Source organism: Candoia aspera, chromosome 3, assembly GCF_035149785.1.
Source record: "Candoia aspera isolate rCanAsp1 chromosome 3, rCanAsp1.hap2, whole genome shotgun sequence".
NCBI lineage: Eukaryota > Metazoa > Chordata > Lepidosauria > Squamata > Boidae > Candoia > Candoia aspera.
In genome coordinates, this window is record NC_086155.1 from 66,294,520 (window position 1) to 66,314,655 (window position 20,136).

Consider the following 20,136-nt stretch of genomic DNA (forward strand, 5'->3'; position numbering starts at 1 on the left):
AACTCTTGCATACTTGCATGTGGCATCACAGCAACTGGTTTTGGCATCCTAAGAGACCTGGACTAGGAGCTTTTCGATTTGTAACCCGCACGCTTCATCAGTATTGTAAACCAGTTCTTGCAATTGTATCTCATCTTTCAACCCAGGTATACAAACATAAATTCTTCAGTCCTTGGTAGGAAGTCAAGAGATACAAAGGACGTCTTGTCAAGAGATCTTATGGATGAAGACGTATATGGGAGTAAGTCTCACTTAACTCAGAGTAAAGCAGCAGCAGCAAGAAGAAATTACTCACGATTTCCATCTTTTGTCAATCCTTCTTCAGAGAAAGACTGATTTGTTTCCTCCTGAGGCATGTTCTTCTCACTCCTACTGATTCTGGGTTTAATGAATATACCTCTGGGACTGCAAATCTGTTAGCATACATTACATTGCCTGGGTTAGAGCCCTTTCAAAACATTCCTTGCCAAATTCATTATATAACACAGAGCACTTCAACCTTCTTCTACCATAGAATTCAAAGCAGTTTAAATAAAGTATTGAATAATTTTTGATCAGGGATTGTCCAGGTCCAAATGTGTCTCCATCCTGCACCTTCTACTCATGTTACATCATAGACATGTTTCCTCATAAGAAAACATTCTCTAAGCTGAATTCCTAAGATTGAATTCCACCGAACTTCATACGACCTTTAAGTAAAGGGAACTGCATGGCCTGTTTCTTTCCCAAGCAAAAAAAAAAAAACAGGAGAAGGCAATACTACACTAAATGAGTGGAAAATTCCAATGCAGAAAGAAGGAAATAGAACTATTTCACATATTCAATATTAGCAATTCAATTTTCCCAGTTAAAAGATATCCTGTAACATCAATTAGTAAAGTGGGCAGCAGCCTTCAAGGTTTTCAAGAAAGACACACCACCCTTTACGAGACAGTTTTGTGCATATTTAATCCAATCAGAAAATCAGCACTAATTAAGATAAGAATTACCCCTTTACAAAGTCAGAAAAATAATTGGTAGTGATATATACAGTATTTGACTCCCCCTTTCTTGGGGGAGATGGGCGGTAATAGAAGTTTGAATGAATGAATGAATAAATTTGATATTCTGAGGATTACACTTTGAGGACATCCAACACTGTAGATAATTGGACAGGGAATTTCAAGAGACTAATAACAGAGGACCAATGAAATCCTTGAGAAATTCTCTACCAGAAGCTGTTTGCCATTCAGAATATTCAACTATTCCTTCTTCAAATGTTGTGATCATTTTTGTGTTAACCAGACACAGAGTTATATAGGTGTGTAACTTGATGCTTCTATTAAAGACTTTAAGAAAAAACCCAACAAATGTTCCTGTCTTGATATTCCTTCAACCTATTTGTAGCAATAACATTGCTTCTGTGCAAAACAGAGAAGAAAACTTTAGTTCTTGCAGATTGGTCACAAAACAATAGCTTTGTTGACTTGAAGGAACACTGTTTTAAAGAATATCTTGGTCTGCATCTGTGTTCCATGTCCATCTAGTGAAATGTGGCCAGAATCCAAAAGACACTACTCAAAGTTTCCAAAGCATGCAGAGAAATATACATAAGTAAATTTTCCTTCCTGACTTTAATCCGTGACACCAAATGGATTGTCATTTCAAACATTAGTCAATCTTCCAGAGGAACCTTTGATGCACAAGGAAAAGTAGGTTGGCAAGAAAGTTATGAGAGAAATAACCTTCATGCAAGATAACTCATTTGGATACAGCCAATATTTTCATCTAACCTATATGGAGGAATATATAATGTCAGATTATTTCTCAAGGCCCTTGTTTTGTTCTCAAAAACAGTCCTTTAATGCTTGTAGACACGCCAGGTGCTTCAGCTCATCCTATTCTCATATGGAACATTTGGGAAGAAAAGTAATTAGTTTCCTAGAACAACTGCTTGAGAATTGTCCTGTTTATTCAACAAACTTTCAGTTCTATCGGTAGACTAAATTTGACATGTTTAGATTGTGCTAATATTATACAGTTTGGGTTATATAATTGTAACATGCAACACAATGGATGGATGAAGCCAATAGCATGAAATTATCACCATGGTGGCTTTAGGACTAAGTTCATCTGCTTTAAATAATGAAATTGGTATGTAGAGAAAAGAGCCAGTAATTTGCTATAATTTGTAATATACTGCCTCATGTATATTATCCTAAATGTGATTAAAGTTCTAGTATAACAGAAAGTATTTTGTCCTGAAATAACAAGATAACTTGTTCCAAAACAACAAGGGCTAAGTTTGATGCATTACTACTTATTAATCTTCTACTGTCTCTGTGTTAGCTATAGACAGAAAATAACACATAAGATAAAGGATGTACTGCTTGAAATAGAGGGGTGTCCTCCATAAAGAAGGATATTTGCAATAGCAAACCAAGTTTTTGTGTGCTGACCCATTGTTCTGCTTGTTGTTTCTCACTCCGATTATCTCATAAAACTACAGTTTGAGAGCACATACCTTGGTATCTTCCTTTTTCACAGGCTTGGAAGCTGGAATCAAGGTTTTGTAGAAGTTAGTATATTCTACTGTGCAGTTTCATTTAACTAGCTTTATAAAACTGCTAACAACAATAAGAAGTTACAGATACACCACTGTATTGACTTATATTTTCCATCTGGGCTCTTTTAAATTATCAGTTCAGGATCACATGACAAACAAAGTGAACCTAAACTCAGTTTTTTTTTAAGACTAGAACTGCAAGATTCCATGCATAGTAATACAAATAATCATCATTCCACCCACATCCAAATCTTAAATGTTGAAAACTTGTGTAACAAAAAACTTTTAAAAGATCACCTCCTTTCAGAGTCACATACATAAGAAATTAAACCTGTTTAAATAGTACCAAAAAAAAAAAAAAAACAGCAGGAGAAAAGCTGGATGAATGGGTTGAAGCATAACCAGGAAAGGATATAAAAGCCAAAATGACAGTCACAGCAAAGAAAGTGAAAATAAAATTATACCCAACAAGCCACCATTCAAAAGTTTGTGGAGTCCTTGGTGCTCTCTGAGTGTGGTTGTTTGCTTGCAGAGGTTTTATTACCCAACTAGGTGACATCATCAGTGCACGGATGATGTTACCTAGTCAGGTAATAAAATGTCGGCAAGCAAACAACCACGCTCAGAGAGCACCAAGGACTCCACAGTTCAACCCTGAACTACATATATTCTATTGGAAGCAAAAGTTTAACTGTCAACTAATTTCTCAATTTTTTCCTTCCTAGCATTTTTCCTGCATCTGCTACTTAAATTCTCAAAGTATTAATACTTGCTGCAGTATTAATCACCAAATTCCTTCAAGTTGCAAGCTAATGAGCCTTGGGAGTAATTGCACATCTAATGAGCAAAGTACACCAAACAGCATGCATAAGTGAAACAACAGATAAAACTCACAGTGTATAGGCCGTTGAGTAGAATTAGGACAGTTCACTTGCTGTTTCTGGTAGTATATGGTTTCTTCATAGGTGTTCAAATCTTCCATTTCAGTACTGAGAATAAAGGAAGATACCGTACCATTATCATCTCACAAAAAAGAAATTTGAAAACAATGAAAGCTTTTGGATATTTCTGATGCCTTCATCTCAGAGCTGCAGAGTATATTGGCTGGAATCAGTCCTGCTTCTCTTCATAAATAGAAGTTTACCAGGTAATGGTTCTACTAGCCAAGAAGCCTTCTGAGTGGTTTATACTATGTACTGCTTTTCAGTGTTGCATGGAAAGTTACTCGTAAAAGTAAGATAGCAACTCAACAGAACCTCTAGTGCTGCTGGATCAGCTCCCTGTAACTTCTGCAGCACTGAGAATCCCAAAAAGAACATGAAAAAAGTCTGCCAAGTTTTCAAGTATTTTGCAACAATGAAAGTTGCCTACACTTTTGAGAAATTGCACTGCTTGTTAGGGCTATGCAAACAATCAGTTCAGAAATTCAATTAAAAGGCAATTTGATGAAATGTCAAATAACTTTCCAAATCAGATCATTAATTTTGGTCAAATTTCTAAACCAAGCGCTTCCAAAGAGAACCCATGTATCAATGGTATTTTGTATATGGGTACACAACTTTCTTCCTGTATCAAGTGAACATTAATTGGAGTGACTCAATTCAACAGTCTCATTCAGATACTTAAATCAACTTGATTTAACCATTCCCTTTGGAAATACAGTTCAAATCACTAATTTGAATCAAATTGATTTGATTATACAAATTGAACTGATAAACTGACACCTCTTTTTACAATGTGTTGCAAAAACTGTATGTAGAATATGAAGCATATGGACACAGGAGAAGACTAATTGACTGATAATTCAATAGATTCTTTGTGAATCAGTTCAGGAGAAACACAGACATCCAAGACTGAGAATGCCAGCTCCATCTAGTTGAATGGAGATACACTGAGTTCTCCAGATCCTAGACGACAGCTATGTAGTCAACATATGCTAACCAATCAGCAGCAGATCATATAGAATTTAACAGAGGGTTTTAAACAACTAGAATAAATAAATCACCTAATACCCAGCATCTCATCTATCTAATACCCAGCACCCACTGAGCCAGTTTGATGTCATGGTTAAGGTACCAGGCTAGAAGCCAGAAGACCATCAGTTCTAGTCCTGCCAGTCACTCTCTCTCAGCCCTAGAAAGGAGGCAGTGGCAATCCACTTCAAAATCTTGCCAAGAAAGCTGCAGGGACTGGTCCAAGCAGTCACCAGAAATCAACACTGACTCAAAGGCACCAAAAAAAAAAAAAAAGCAAACAAAAAAATCTAATACCAAGCACAGGGAATGAAAAAATGGCATTTTACCCATCTACAAGTAAGGAAAGTGTATGTTGATCCCTCCACGATGCCAAAAGTAGACTTGACAGGAGCTGAGGCATGCACCTTAGCTAGTTTACTGCTGGGTGAGCATGGCCAATCATCTTTGTTATTAAGCATTATAATGTACCCAACATACAGTATGTCAAAGTGGACTGGACGCAGCAGCATGCCAGTTTGTTTTAAAAGGTATTTTTTGTTATTGATATGACCATAAAGCTGAAGTATAAATTAAGAAAGCTACCTAACCGCCCCCCCCCCCCAAGCTGTGTTTTGTACATCTAGAAAAACTGATTAACTGCTAAATGTTGACTCTCACTCATCCAATCATCACTGGGACAATTTCTGCTCAACCTTACAGAAGCAATAGCTTCATGCAGTTAAGTCAGTTTTCTGAAGTTTACTCACCAGCTTATAATACACATCGTGCTGCACTGATATGAGCAGTCTTAATTGGTGCTGACACAGTTGTCTGCTTATCACAGCACCAGATACCCAAGCCACATAGGTTCATAGCAAGGAAGGTCCAGAAACACAAGCCATGTTCAAAAAGCTGTCTAAACAGAACCTACCAGACAACAACTTATATATCTTAACCCCACATTCGCTGCAGACACGCAAACAAATGAGATCAAAATCCACATCTGCTGTTGAAATTCACTGATAACAGTAACTATGGATTAAGCATTTGGGGATCAAACTGATGCAAGTATCTGCAGTCCTCAATTTATAGAACTTCAGAAATTTCAAGCCAGAGAGAATGCAGGGGAAGGAGAAACAGTTTCTCTTGTTGGAGAGAAAGGAAAAGCAGCACATTATTTCACATGCACAGACCATGCATACCTCATGCTCAGAGGAGTACCAGCAAAAGGCAGCTTGGTACAAAAGGGATTAAGTCCAAATAGAAGTAGTAATTTTGTAACATTTAAGAAAAAAACCACAACAAGGAAATATTTTGCCAAATACCTGCATTACCATTTCAATTTTGTCTATGAAAAAACATTTCCATCCTTGGTTTAAGCCAGCTAGTGATCATTTGTTTATTACACTTATATTCTGCCTTTCTTCCAATTCTCCTCTTCTATTGTTCTGAGTATAAAGCAGGAAGGGAGGAAGATCTAGCCTATGAAATAGATTAGACTGGGATACAGGCTTGCTATTTTCCAGTCAAACTAATGGCATTACATTGAGGCCTGCTGCTCAGAAATGATGATACCAGTCAAGAAAGCTAGTTGTGATTGATGGATTGTCCCAGTTGCCACCATCTTTGCAGAGAGCAGGGAAATGCAAGACAAAGCCAGTAGTTCGTAACAGTGCTTTGCATTAATGATTTTTGCAACAGGTAATGAAAGGTAAAACACTAGGAATATTTCCTGAAGCAAATCTTCTTTTAAATTACATTATGTTTTATAAAGCAGAGATATAGCACCCATAAATTTATTCCTGTTCTGCGTTTAAATGCAAAAAATTCTGCTGTTATCATGTCCACTCTAGAAGGCCAGTAATGATGGGATGTACTTAGGTGTTTATAAATTTTGTCTGTCCACCTTAACTTCCCTTCCTTCTTGCAAACCTACCAGTTGTTGCATACATACATACAAAGCTAGGGGTGGGACACATACACACATAGGCAGTTCCTGGATCTCATTTCTAAGATTGTATATATGTACCTACAAAACACTTAAAACATTCATTTTACAAAAGGCAGCTTAGTGCTGCTACTCACAGAATCCCAAAACTATAGGCAAAACATACACATAAAAGAAATCTAGATTTTGCTCTGGTTTGAATTCCTTAGCAGTAAAGAGATAATTCACTTACATTTCAGGAGTCAAGTATGTATCATCTGCCTCATCTGAAAACAAACATTTAAAGGAAATAATTACTGCAACCATACAATATAACAAAGAAGTTAAATTTATCAGTGTATTTCTTGAATAGATCCATTTTCAGTAAGACTTCCAGAGGTCCTTTGTTTTCCACAAATTTATTCCAGACTTTGGACTAATTATTGAGCTAATATTGGAGAAGACTATGAGAAAATGGTTCAGATAGAAATTTCATTATATGCCTGAATAGGATCAAAGGGGTTAAAACTGGGTGTTTGTCACTCTTTGGAACTTGATGTCAATTAATACTGAAAGTCATGGTGATTCAGGACACCACAGACCGAAGAACATGCGAGAGGGGGAAAGCCTTAGAGCAGTCAAGAACATCACTTACTGAATTGTGGGACAAAAGAAGAACAACCCCAAATGTCAGTTTAAGTAAACAAATTCCTAAAGGAATGTTAATTATTAGTGAGTAAGCAAAAATAGATGTAGTGAAAATTTCACAGAGTTCTTTATGATTTCAAATGAAGACATCTTTTCAGCTTGGTAAGGCACTTAAATTATGATATAGTTATTTTCTTAGGTCTATAGATTACTAAATTAATTCTATGTAAGTTAAGATAAAGTTCAGTTTTACAGTGGAATTCTAATGCAATGTCAAACATATTTTGGCAGCAAAGTTCCCTTTCTAAGATTTTTTTAATGGTTAAGGGAGAATTAAGAAAGATACGTGTTCACACATGTGTACCAGGAACAAAAATCAATCTTTTGATAACTTGATTACCATTCTACCATTGTTCATTTTGCAAAGCAGGTGAAATACATTCACTTGCCTATTACGATCCTCTGTTGTGATCCTCTGATTCCTTGGATACATGGTACGTATGTAAATATATTTAAATACTCTCAGAGGTACACAGTCCCAATAATGCAAGGCACTTCCTATAGCTAACACAAATTATTTTAACCTTTTAAGAGAATAGCCCATTGTTGTAATTGTATTTTTTAAACTGGCTTCTCTACTTCATTTTGTTATTTCAAAATTAAACACAGAAAAACAAACTATCCAGAAGCCCAAAACTAGAAGGAGATGGGACAAGAGGGGAGAGGAGAAGAGATAAAAGAGAAAGCACAATTAAAAACAATTACTTTGTTCTGACATGGGTATGAAAGATTGAGTCGCAGTTAGTACTGATTTGAGCTTTAGTCATTCATGACATCCTTATCCTTCAATACCCATCAGGATACATTGAAATAAGTACCTCGCTAGAAATAACTGCAATTCTGGGCACCTACTAGCCATTTCTTTGCAATGCCGCAAACTAAACACCCTACCTGGAAAATTCTTCTGGAAGGCACCAAGATCTACCTTAGGAGGTCTTGGCGGTTTCTTTGGAGGAGGACCAAGCTCTTTGATAGGAGGAAGGGGTTTGATTTTTAGGAGCTTGGCATCTTCACCATCATGCCATCTTTCTGTACCAAAGAAATGAGACAAGACTTGAGAAAGGAGGGGTGGAAAACCAGCAGAGTGGAATTTGTGATCCATGAAATAAACCATACTCATGAAACAATAAACTGGTTTCTTCTAGTTCCAGCACCTTCCTTGCCTAATTATGAAGGAAAGGTATATGCCAATATACACATGCACTGGCCTTTTGGCTGCAGAACTCACAGCATCTGTACCAGAGTAACATTCTGGGTATCATTTAAAGCATTCAAAACACTGATTCCTAGTGTTTTTGAGGAAAGGGGAGAATCACTCATCTGAATGTTACAGCACAAATGGGCAATGTTTTGATCATAGGAGCTGTACTTCTTTTTCCAATTTATTTATTTTGATGGATGAACACTGCAGTGAGTGAGCAGTGATGCAAGAACAGCATTCAAGCAAAGCAGGCCAGGATTCTCATGAAGTTTCAGAGGGGGAAGGGTAGCTTAAAGTACATTCACCTTAAAGGATTATACTTAGATTTTAATTTTTGTACTTTTCTGCTGAAAATTGGCAGCAAATCATACTTCCATTTAATCTGCAGCAAGTCAGGTAATTTTAAATATATTGGACTTAATTGGGAGACCCAGATTCAAGACTCCATTAACACAGAGAGATCCCTAGATGATTTTGGGCCAGTCATTCCTTCTCAGCCCAAACTATATCAAATTATTATGGGATAAAATTAAGAGACTTGCTTCCCCATCTATGCCCCTTCTTTGAGAAAACCTGGAATATAAATGTGGTAAATAAATAAAGTGTAGGCCTTTTTACTGAAAAAAAAAAGTGTTGTCTTGCATTTCAGTGATTTAAGCTATATATCTGATATTTTCCCAAGCTATCTGTGAGAACATGCTCAGCAACAGTTTTCCAAGCAGCAGCAAGTAGGAACTATAGGATGTGCTAATTATCATCCTATATGGTCTAAAACAGACACACTTTGTGATGCGACTTGCTCTTTGTGACAAAATAATCACAAAAGGAAACTGGTGCTTAATGAAATGAGTGCCCATCAGGATTTAGTTCTGCCCTGAAAAAGATGGATTGGAACTTGTGTGGCTTAACATTAACAATCTCAAATTAAACAGAAGCACCAAGATGGCTAACTTATGTATACTTAGACAAAAAAAGGTAACTTAAGAAATCTAGAAAGAGCTCTCCAAACTGGAGCAGTAGACAGTTGAACAGAAAATGCAGTTCAATGCAAGCAAATTTAAAGTGATATTTGAAACACAACAACAACAACAACAACAAAACCTGTGCATGTCTTGCATGGGCAATAGTTTATACACATTTATGGTGTGTTTATTCTTGGGATGTTGTAGAATTGAAAGAGGAGAATGGTTCAACTTAAATCATCCAAGGCCTGAAGCAACTTCCCTAGATTTAGGACTTCTTTGATTTAAAAAAAAAAGTGAGAAGAAAGCATGGCACCACTAAACAAAAACAACCACAACATGGACAAAATAGTAGAAGTTTCTTTCAATTTATTTATCAAACTTATATGGCTGCCCATCTGTCCAGTGAAACTGTGGGAGGCCATATAAACTTGAAAAAATAAAATAAAAATTAGTTAACCAACCAGAGTTATTTGATGGATGGCCATATACATTTCCTAAGCAAAATTAAATTCTATTTTCTCCATGCTGTGGATGTTTCTCATAACAAAAGAATCTAAGGTCATCCAATGAAGCTGCAGGATGGAAAGTCAGGACAAATACAATACTTCTTCACACAGTTATGTAGTTGATCTAAGGAGCCAAAAGGTATTGGACAAATTCGTGGTGGATAAGGCCATCAGCAACCAAAAGCCAAGATAGCTATGGAGTTACTGATTTTAAGAACCTGTATGACACCTTTCAACATCAAGTCAGTCTCTCAATATTCTTTTGCTGAGGAAAATGACTAAGAGGATGTGATGGTGCATCTCTCCTGCATGCAGACTGGAAAACAATCGGCTGATAAGATGGGACTGCAGAATTTTTTTGATGTTCTTATTTTATCACAGCCACATTGTATACTATGCTCATAAAAAATTGGAAAACCTGTGATTCAGCACTGAAAGGCTGCCTAGAAAGGTCAGTTGAGAGAACATCCTGGAACCTACACTCAAAATCTTATCATATGAATCACCTGCATTCATTGTAAGTTGGCAAAACTGCCATTTAATATTAAGTTCCTGTAAGGCAACTTTTTCCAGTCAGAAAAAAACCAATAACAACTAAATGTTAATCTCCTTCAGTGTTGGCTTTGGTCCTAATTTTTGTGAAGACTGTCAAGCTTTTGTGAAGACAGTAGGTTTCTCCTCCTGAGTTTGAGAAAATTCATTTCAGCAGCCACAACAGCAAGTTCTGTATGCTTGCCTGGGGAGCCACAACATTCTTTCTCCATGGTTACTATAAGAGCAGGCACATTGCTTAATATTTATGAAGAACCTATGCTGATTAGTAACTAGTTGGGTGCCATCACTTCAAGGCTTTGACCAAGCAGTAAAGAAATAAGAGTCCCTCTTTTGGGGGAGATGGGCGGTAATTAAATTTGAATAATAAATAAATAAGTAAATAAAGTGACACAGTCAGAAAGCTTAATTTTTATCTATCTCCTACAAGTGTTAGGCTGTAGTCTGTGAAACAGAGCGTGTAGTTCACTGTTGCATTAGCTACTCCATTGGCAGAGCCTATGTAGCAAGTTGATTTGCAGATGTGTTGGAAAAAGCTCTATGAGTTTGGTCCCTCAAATACCCCCAAACAGAACTGAAAGTTACACCAGTTTAAAAATTGGAATTCTAACAAGAAGGGGAGTGCCTTCTATGCTGGCTGGTGTGATATGGACCTTCATCTACCACCACCTTCTACCACCACTCAAACATTAATACCAGGTCTTATAGCCAATAAAATGTTATTGGCCATTCCCCAATTGTGATAAGAGTGAATATCCATTTTAATAGCTTAATAATACAAATAATCTCAGCAGACCCTACTTGCATTAGACTCTCTCACATTTGTAAGTCGGGAGACAAGCATGACCAAAGCATCTTCAATTTTCCAGATTTCTTGAACAACATAGAAAGAAAACTATCCATACTGTCCCCAGCTTACAACTTCAAAAGACAGTTATCACTGATGGATATATGATACTATAATTCTAAAAGTCCAGGAAGCAGCTGTAAACTGTTCACTTTTGCCTGTGCTCTGGCTATAACCTTTCAGATTGCTCTTCTTACACCTATCTGAAGCAAATATAACTGGCTTAGTATCGGAAAAGGAAAACATATTAAAGCAAGAGATTTACCATTTGAGACTTTGCTTAGTCTGTTCAAATTGTTCAAACTACTTGGAGAAAAACCGGCAACCACTTTTCCTAGGCTTGCGTGACTTCTGGGAGGAACCGGAGGTGATGTTGCAGGAAGTGGACCAGATTCACTTTGTAGGTGGGATGGCAGCTTTGACACATCAAGGACCATCCCCTGCTTACATTCAGCCATTTTCGCTTTGTCCTCTGTCGAAGTAGCAATATTAACAATTTGTGGGATTGCAAGAGAAGTTGTCCTGTTTGTACACTGTGGTGGTGTTGCACTACATTTCTGGTCACCCTGTGTTAAAGCACTTTCCCAAATGTGCAGCGTGTTGCGAAAAGAACTGCTTGCTCCCTCAGACGCTTGAGGAGAAAGACAAGGTCCTGGATGTGGTTTCTGTGATTCTTCCACTGATGAATCACTCTTGCAAATGGCCCCAGAGAAGTTTGAGTCTTTCCTATCTTTCTTCTTCCCTACTTCAGACAAGTCATGAAACTTGACTTTTGGGAACACCACAGGTTTGACTTGCATGATTTCCGATTTCTGTGATGTGTAACTGAACTGTTTGGTTAGCTGTTCAGGATCTGGAACTCGCCTTTGGTGCAAGGGCTTTGGTGTGGGGCAGGATACAGAGCAGCCATCAGTATTTTGCTGTGGAATGAATTTGGCAGGAGACTTCTTTGCAGACTCCAGGAGCATACTAGAAAAATGGGAATCATTTTGAAACATTGCTCGAAGGGCACCAAAGTCTCTGGTTTTTTCCTAAAATAGACAAAAAGAGGAAAGGCAATTGTCAGTTGCACTGCTAACACTGAACTATAGCACCAAGTAAAAAGGCTGTCACTCAGGCTGGAACTGTCTTAAAGCCTTCCCAGGCCTCATCTGAATATCCACTGTATCACAGCTATAGCTTAGTCATTAGCATATTGGAGCTAATACTAATATAAATAAGGGAAGCAGAACCAAAGCATGACAAGGGAAGACTGAAATCCTTGTAGCGAGGAAAATAATGATGTCCAACTGCCTACTATTAGTAAGAAGGGATTTTTCATTGGATTACTCCAGTAGCCTGGTAACCTCCAGAACTCCTGAATTGTATTTCCTACTTACCATTAGCCATCCTTGCTAGGGTTGGTTGAGTTTAAGTCCAAAACTTATCTGGAAAGTTCCTGATAGTCTGCTTGTTGAGTACGTGAAGTCAAATCTATCTTAATGACAACTGCCCTTGCTTGTCTCTCTAACTTTTGCCCTTAATGTGCTGGAAGCTACATGTAATTTAAAGTTGTATGGTGAGGGTGGGAGAATGTAAGGGAAAAATGCACCTAAAATACCATGGCACATTTTGCAACCATAACATTTGGCACCAGAAATCAATTCCCACAAATCATGGCCCAGAACCTTGTTGTAACCATTTATTTCTTCCTGTTTTAAAAATGTCCTCCAGATGTGCTAGGACTACCTTTCCCAGAACTGACAGCAAACTCTGGGAATTATAGCCCTTGCATATTTGGAGGCCACCACATTGAGGAAGACAGTGGTACTAGTTTGAGCGGCTTGATGGACTTAATGGACCTGCTTAGGATGAGGAACATGTATGTTACCTGGTGTTATCCTAAAATAGCATCAGAGATCTGAAAATCTGGGGAAACAGACAACCTTAGATAGAAATTCCATTATGCTGAAAGAGACATGCTGATGTCTTTAATGAGAAAGCAACACAATTGAGCCTTGTCCTGAGATGTTATTGAATTCTGTATAATTGCATCCAACTTATTAAATACCAAATAGTCTCCCCTGAATAACCCCTTGTAGTCAACTCCATTATTTCCACATTAAACAGTGTGATGTAAAGCATCTAGGGGATACTTCAGTTGTTCCGATTGTCCTAGAGCAGCCAGCTGCACAATACAACCACCCAAGCCAAAGACTCCAGTTGAAACTGGAATCTATCTGCAATTAACACTGCCATACCAGAAAGATAAATGAAACCCACTGATCTTCATCTAAAACACCATGTGGAGTTATGGCTGTAACCAATGGCAGCAGAGATTAAATAAACAGCATTGTGTCTGCAGCATGGGCACAATATCCGCATGCTTTAAAAAAAACAAAACCAAACAACAGCCCAAACACACAGCACTGTTTATGGTTCTTTATTGAAAACCAGGTGCTCCTTTATTTCTGAGTTCTTTTAGATGATGCAGAGAGATGGCCCAATGAAAACAGAAGCCTTTGCCAGGTCACAACACTGCAACAAGGCATCCCAGAGGGATTGTATTTCTGAGGAGAATTATGGTATTATGGGTTAAAACACAGCTGAAACAACAGAGCTGGCTCCAGAAGAGATGCCTCTGTTTCTAAAGAGCACCACAGGTGCCACCACTTCTCCGTGCAGCACAGCCACAGCATGCTGGAATTCGAACATAGCTCTAACAAAACCAAGGATTCTGCAGTGGCATGATGTGCACGCAGCAGATCATTCTCTATACTCCATCAGATCTGGGAAAGTTTACAAATCCTTCTTTTTCCTTCCAATCCACTCCGATCCTTTCTTTTACAAATCTGATTTATTGTTATGGTATCTTGTTAAATGTTAATGGTAGAAGCAGGATATTCTAATGCAAGATTCAGAAGGGGAAATTCCCTTCTTTCCTACCCAGAAATCAAACTTGAGAGGGCCTAATGCAAACAATCCTTCACCTTATCATCTTTCCAACCAAGAGATAGCAACTCACTGTAGAGTAGAAATAGATAGGGAATCTATTTTACTAATGATAAATCCTTTCCATACACAAACACCTCTGATATAAATTCTGTTTATAAATTCCCCCTAGTTCAGTGGTAATGTAATACTTCACCAGAAATTGCTGTAGAAAGCACCAAACATAAATTATAATCCTAGAATATTTCCTGATACCTCAGTTCAGTAGATGACTGATAAGGTTTATAATTAACATAAAGCCATAAACCAGGGTTTACAAGCCACAATGGCTGCATTCTCTTACCCACTAGAACAAGATCAGATAAGACACATTACAAGTCAGTACAACTTTACGATACGTAATTGTACTATGGTTTGGTACAAACATATGTTATTGAAAAACTAGAAATACGTAAGTCACTTATGTTCTACAATGACAACAAGATCAGAGTTAGAGCTGTTTGCTCCTAATTGTATTCCCCCGTCTTAAAGCAATACAAGTGAATTTTCTCTCCAAGTTCTAATTAAGCTCATAATAACCCTATGAAGTCACCATCAGGGCAGGATGGATGGAAACTGTCCTTACACACAACTATGAGTGCAGAAAATCAGATCTTTTTGTCCAAGGAGTTTACTATGAGATTTTGGGTGAGGGTAAGACCATGGGTACAAGAACAGTGCAATACTCACCAAAGCTTCATAAGGGGAGCTTCATTATAGCTGCACTTTAAAAATCTAGTGTTAATTTTGTAAATCTGAAGAGGAACATGCTGGGACAATCATTTGCTTCATCAAGGTAGTAAATACTCTGACCTTAAGAGGCACATGTTGCCACATGCTTCAGGGACTACAATAAACCCTGACACACGCTGCAGCTCGGAAGTATCTGCTCATGCAGGTTTTCCCCCCCAATCCACCCAGAGGTTCTCAAAATATCAGAAAAGAAGAAAAAGGAAGAGAAAAGAAGTGATTACTCAGATAGTTTCACAATTAAAAGAAGAGTAAACTGAAAGATTTCAAGCGTAGAGGCAGACTGACTGTCTCAGGGCTTAGATTACTAGTACAATCTGGTCTGTATTTCCTCAGAAACAAATCCCATTCTTCAGATCTTACTTTGTGTACTTTTAGCTCCAAAAAGTAAAAAATGGCGCAGTCTCGTCCCCTGCCTGTTCAGCAGCAGAATTATAATGAAACTAGGGCTACAGCGTCTGAGCAGCACAATCCGAATAACAGTAAAAAAGGTGGCAGTAAAAAGAGACAGACAGCTCCAACTTTTTGCTGCATGCCAGATGTTTACAGCCTGTGGTGGCACTCTATAAAAGAGGACAGGTACAAGTACATTGTAAAGAGAAGCCCACCTAGAAGGAATTAGGAACCCCTTCCCCCTTCTGATGTGCTAGGAATGTTTGTAGAGAGGCCATGTGTGCGGATGTATAAAGTTCACTTCAGAAACATACCACTAAAGCCCAGCACAGAAAGGAAGTAAGGGTCTCTCTAGAGCACAACTGTGGCACCAGTCCAGATGCCGTGCTGTGCTTTTGGCAGAGGGAAAGAAAATCCCCAGCCCTGCAAAGGCAGGAAGATTGTGCCTTGCTCTAGAAACTAATCAAAAGTACAACTCATCGCCAAAGCCTTTTCTGGCCTCCCTGTCTGGTCCAGTCCACTGCACTCCCCCCAACCCAACCCCACTTTCCTGCCGTGTGTGGCAGCGATCCATAAAAAGCTGCAAGCCAGCCTCCAATCGAGAAGCCATGGAATGGTAAACAGAAGAAATGTTTTGTTCCCAGCCCCACAAACCCAGCCTCTGGCATGAACAGTTACCATGTCCATATTTTCCTTCTTTTTGTCATACTTCTTCCCAAGCTGGCTCCATTCTTCCGAAACAGCCCATGCCTCAGCTCAAAGCAAAGGAGTCTGAGCAACTTCCTCTATCCCGAAAAGGAAAGCCTGCAGAGAGGAGGAGCATCTATGCAGAAGAATTACAGTACACCTGAGCTCAGGCATTCAGCTCCTCCCTGTCCAAAGCCTGGGGGGTGTCTGTGCAGCCAGATCACGCTCACCTGCCAGCAGAGCTAGCTCTCTCTCTCTCTCCCCCTCACTCTCTCAGCACACAGCTTTCCCAGACAACCAATGGATACCTCACTCTGGAAAGCAAGGCATCCGGGAGTTGCAGAGCTCTGCAGCCGGGGGATTTTAGTGAAAGATTGCACTGTCCAAGTTACATAGCAGCAAACCAATTGAAGGCTTTTTGGCAAACGAAGGTACTACCAAGAGGTACTTACACTCCAGGCCAGAGATATGTGCAAGTTGGTCTTCTATTCTGTGAAATAATCAAATGTATTCTTGTTATTCTTACATTCTAATCTGTTTGGGTCTGAACACAGATGTCTACCCTGATGCAAAGCGTAAGCACAACTGCCTCATGGTGTTTTTCTCCTTACATTTTTTTTTCCCTTTGGCTTCTTTGAAAAGGCAATAACATACTTTAACAAATATCAAATGAAAAGGCTTGAGGCAGACTCTAAATTAGCCAGAGATTGAGACAAGTTAATTGCTCTTTGTCTAGGCAGAGGGCACTATCCAGCCAGAATTAAACAGTATTTATCCTTATTGGTTTTGATGTAGTTAAATTTTTTGCATGGAAACCGATGGGGTGTTAAAAAGCTTGCCTAGAATAGCTAAGAACAGATCCAAGCTATATTCCAATATTTAGCTATAAATTAGCTTCTATATGTGTTTAGTCTTGGCCATATTTTTAATATCTCTGTATAACCGCAAACTATGGAGTACATTCTTTTATTGTTTTACTTACTGTTGGCTTGAAAGTGTGTTTACAACTGCAGCTTTAGTGCAGCCTTAAATGACAGGCTGGCATTCAGTTTTGAAGTTCCAGGTAAGTCAAGAAAATGTTCTACATGACTAGAATGTGTTCATTCTGATTAGAAGAATTACATTCCCTCATGAAGACCAAACACAGCTTACATATCAATAGTGCAATGATTACAGAATTGTCTATATTGATATTAGTAGTTCTTCAGGAGTTGGAATGATCATCTCAAATCATCAACTGGACTCACTCAGTACATTGGGGACTGGACTTGCCACAATGACATCACATGCACCATGATACCATCGTGCAAATAGCACATACCATGTAAGTCAAGATGATACATACAAAATGCGTACAGTGCATAATATGACTCCCCTCAGCCCTCTTGCCCCCTCAGTATCCATGAATGAACTTCTCAATAGAAGATAATTACCACAAGCTGTCCCAAGTCAGGCTGAATCTCTTGACACATCCTAGTCTGACTGGCTGGAAAGTTCTTAACCTTTTTAAAAGGACTCTCCCTCTTCCAACTCAGCCCAAAAATAGAAAGGAAGGCACTTGGGGTCTTCTTGCCCCAGGCCCAGAAACACAGAACTTAAATCTTGTGCCTATCCCAAAACACAAAGGGTAGCTGCGCCATCATGAGACCTTATGCAGTACGTGAACAAGGTTGTAACAAGAAATTCACTTATTAAACCAATGAAGACAATTCTTTAGATAGTTTATTCAGTAAAGGATACGGAAGACAACAAACACAGAACTGCAAATAAACTCAGCACAAACAGCCCAGCTAAACTACTTACACATTACACGTTTGAATAAGCTCTTGGAGTGCAGCACAGGTTCAGAATCATCACAAAGAGGATGGTTGGAGAGAGAGCTTCTCCACCACTGGTTTGGATATTGGTAGGCAGGCCCTTCTTCCTCCTTTTTCTTTTCAATTCCTGCTGCTTAAGCACTAATCTCAGTTTTTCAGAATGGCAATCGGCCTCTTTGGAGAGATCAACTGTTGCTTTGCCTAATCAAGGGAAATGCTCTGTTCCTGAAGTCCTGGGTCCAGCTGCAAATCTAGTGGCTATGCACTGATCTTCCTAATGATCCTTAATGCAATTATAAAAATGTAGCCTAGTTTTTACCATTTGTGCCATTCTAGAAATGGGATCACATTGGGGAAATTAGGGGACTGGCAGGCTTTATTCAGGCCGGTCAATTTCTGATCAGTTTATTAGGTGCTTTAGGAGGCACTGCTGTGCCATACCAAAAACTAGGGATTTGTCACACTAGGTTGATGGGCAGAGCCCTGCTCATTTTCTTTATGTGTGAGTCTGTGTTAATTTAAAACCTCCTGAAGCTAGAACAAAATGCATTCAGGAAAATCTAAAGAGCTTTGGAATGGTCATGGAAAGATGCCAATGAAAAGTGGTTCCTTTTTTTAAAATGCCATTATTCATAATAGGGAAAGTTAAATAGAGCTTGAAATAAAGCACTATATTACACCAGTTTAAATAGGTGGAATGTATGACTAAACCTATTTTATATGTCCCTTCCTGTTTCTCAACAATGAATTGAAGGTTAAAGTCTACCTATCTGAGTGGTAGAAAATCCAGGTTGGGGAATGGAAATAATTTTAAGAAATGATAGCGCTCACAAAATTTACTTTTGTGCCCCAAATTCCCAAATGAAGCCCTAACTAATGATTTTGTGTAGTATGTGTTATAAATAACATGCATTATAAGGGAACAATTGACCTATTGTTAATACTGAATGCCACAGTACTGATCTCCAACAAAGGTCAGAAATAATTTGAAATTATTTGGTAAAGTTTTATTTGTTTTTAAATATCAATAATATCAGATTACAAAGATGATTGTATCGTGATTCAACCAAATTAGGGCAACATGCAGAGCTTGAGAAGTCATACAAGTGGCTATACAAGTCAACTGAGGTAAGAACAGGAGGTTGACCCTGCTACAGTTTATACATGTAGTTTCAAGTGGTTTTGTATATTAGGTTATTTGGGCTACCTGGTAACTAAGGTTAAACTTCTTCTACCTCAGGTGACTGGTAAAATGATACAGCACTGGATTTCTTTTCTTTCTTTGTCTTCAAAGAGCACAAGGAAAAGTAGGAAGTTTGGGAAAGAAAATGGTAATTAAAAACAATTCTACCAGGAACCTTCTACTTGCAAGGCAAGAATTATAGCCATTGTACTAGTGCAGCACTCTTGATAAAAGGCATTGATTCATCTGAAGAGAAGTTGCTTCCTCCACAAAGCAACCAATGAACTGATAGGATTGGCCTGCAATAAAATGAAGTGTGCTATTGGTAATAGATAGGAACCTTGAGGCAAATAACATGAACAAGTATACTTCAGAGGTATAGCAAAAAATGTGCCCTAAGGTTGTTCCAGTGGTGAATGGGGGATTAATAAAGGGCAACATTGTCTGTTGCTGCTCTCCAGAAATGGTTGCTTAACTGTTCTCATGATGGTATAACCAGATAATAAGGATAAACCTTCCTTCCTTCCTTCCCACTCTGACTTGTACAGTTCAGATACTTATCTCACTTATTCTCTCTTTATAAAGAAAGAGAGTAAGCTTATGTCCTGAATAAAACTTATCTCTATTTTTTTCATGCAAGCACTAGCCTCAAGAATACTTTTCTGTAGAAGTTGCACTCCTATCTTCAGTATTTCTCTCCATGCATTCTTGCCATTGTATAAAGCTATCGGCTATCCAACCTGGTACAGCTGTGATATGACTGTAAACTACTCTCCTTTCATCCTTTCCCTGACCTTTGATGGAAGGTTTTCTTTTTAAAGGCCATTCTTTTCCTCCTTACCAGCAAGAAGCCTGAAGTGCAACAGTCATCATGTAAACATGTTTTCTCTTATAAATCTTCCCAAACAATGATGTCTCCCAAAGAAAATAGATGGAAATATGTAAAAGTAAACATTTTCTCTGAGCAGAAGAGTTTTGCTTTTATTTCTCGATAACAGATATAACACTTATTTCATAGAGTAGTATAATGGATAAAATATAATCTGAATGAGGGAGGGAGACCCAGTTTCAGGTTTTCAATAGACTGGAAGCTCATTTGAAGGCACAGTCTCTCTGACATAACTCACAAG

At 38.4% G+C, this 20,136-nt stretch overlaps 1 protein-coding gene across 3 annotated transcripts in view; it reads right to left on the reverse strand.

The window, feature by feature from the left end:
• FYB2 (FYN binding protein 2) overlaps positions 1 to 16,111 on the reverse strand; it is a 31,533-nt gene extending 15,422 nt beyond the window's left edge. For all 3 annotated transcript variants that reach the window (XM_063298014.1, XM_063298012.1, XM_063298013.1), the window contains exons 1-7: positions 15,998 to 16,111; positions 11,472 to 12,237; positions 8,027 to 8,164; positions 6,681 to 6,714; positions 3,440 to 3,534; positions 2,504 to 2,535; positions 296 to 413 (exon numbers count right to left, since the gene is read on the reverse strand). In XM_063298014.1, the coding sequence (XP_063154084.1) occupies positions 296 to 413; positions 2,504 to 2,535; positions 3,440 to 3,534; positions 6,681 to 6,714; positions 8,027 to 8,164; positions 11,472 to 12,237; positions 15,998 to 16,006 (1,192 nt within the window). In that variant the 5' untranslated portion in view covers positions 16,007 to 16,111. The remainder of the gene's footprint in view (positions 1 to 295; positions 414 to 2,503; positions 2,536 to 3,439; positions 3,535 to 6,680; positions 6,715 to 8,026; positions 8,165 to 11,471; positions 12,238 to 15,997) is intronic.
• Between the last annotated feature and the right edge of the window lie 4,025 nt (positions 16,112 to 20,136).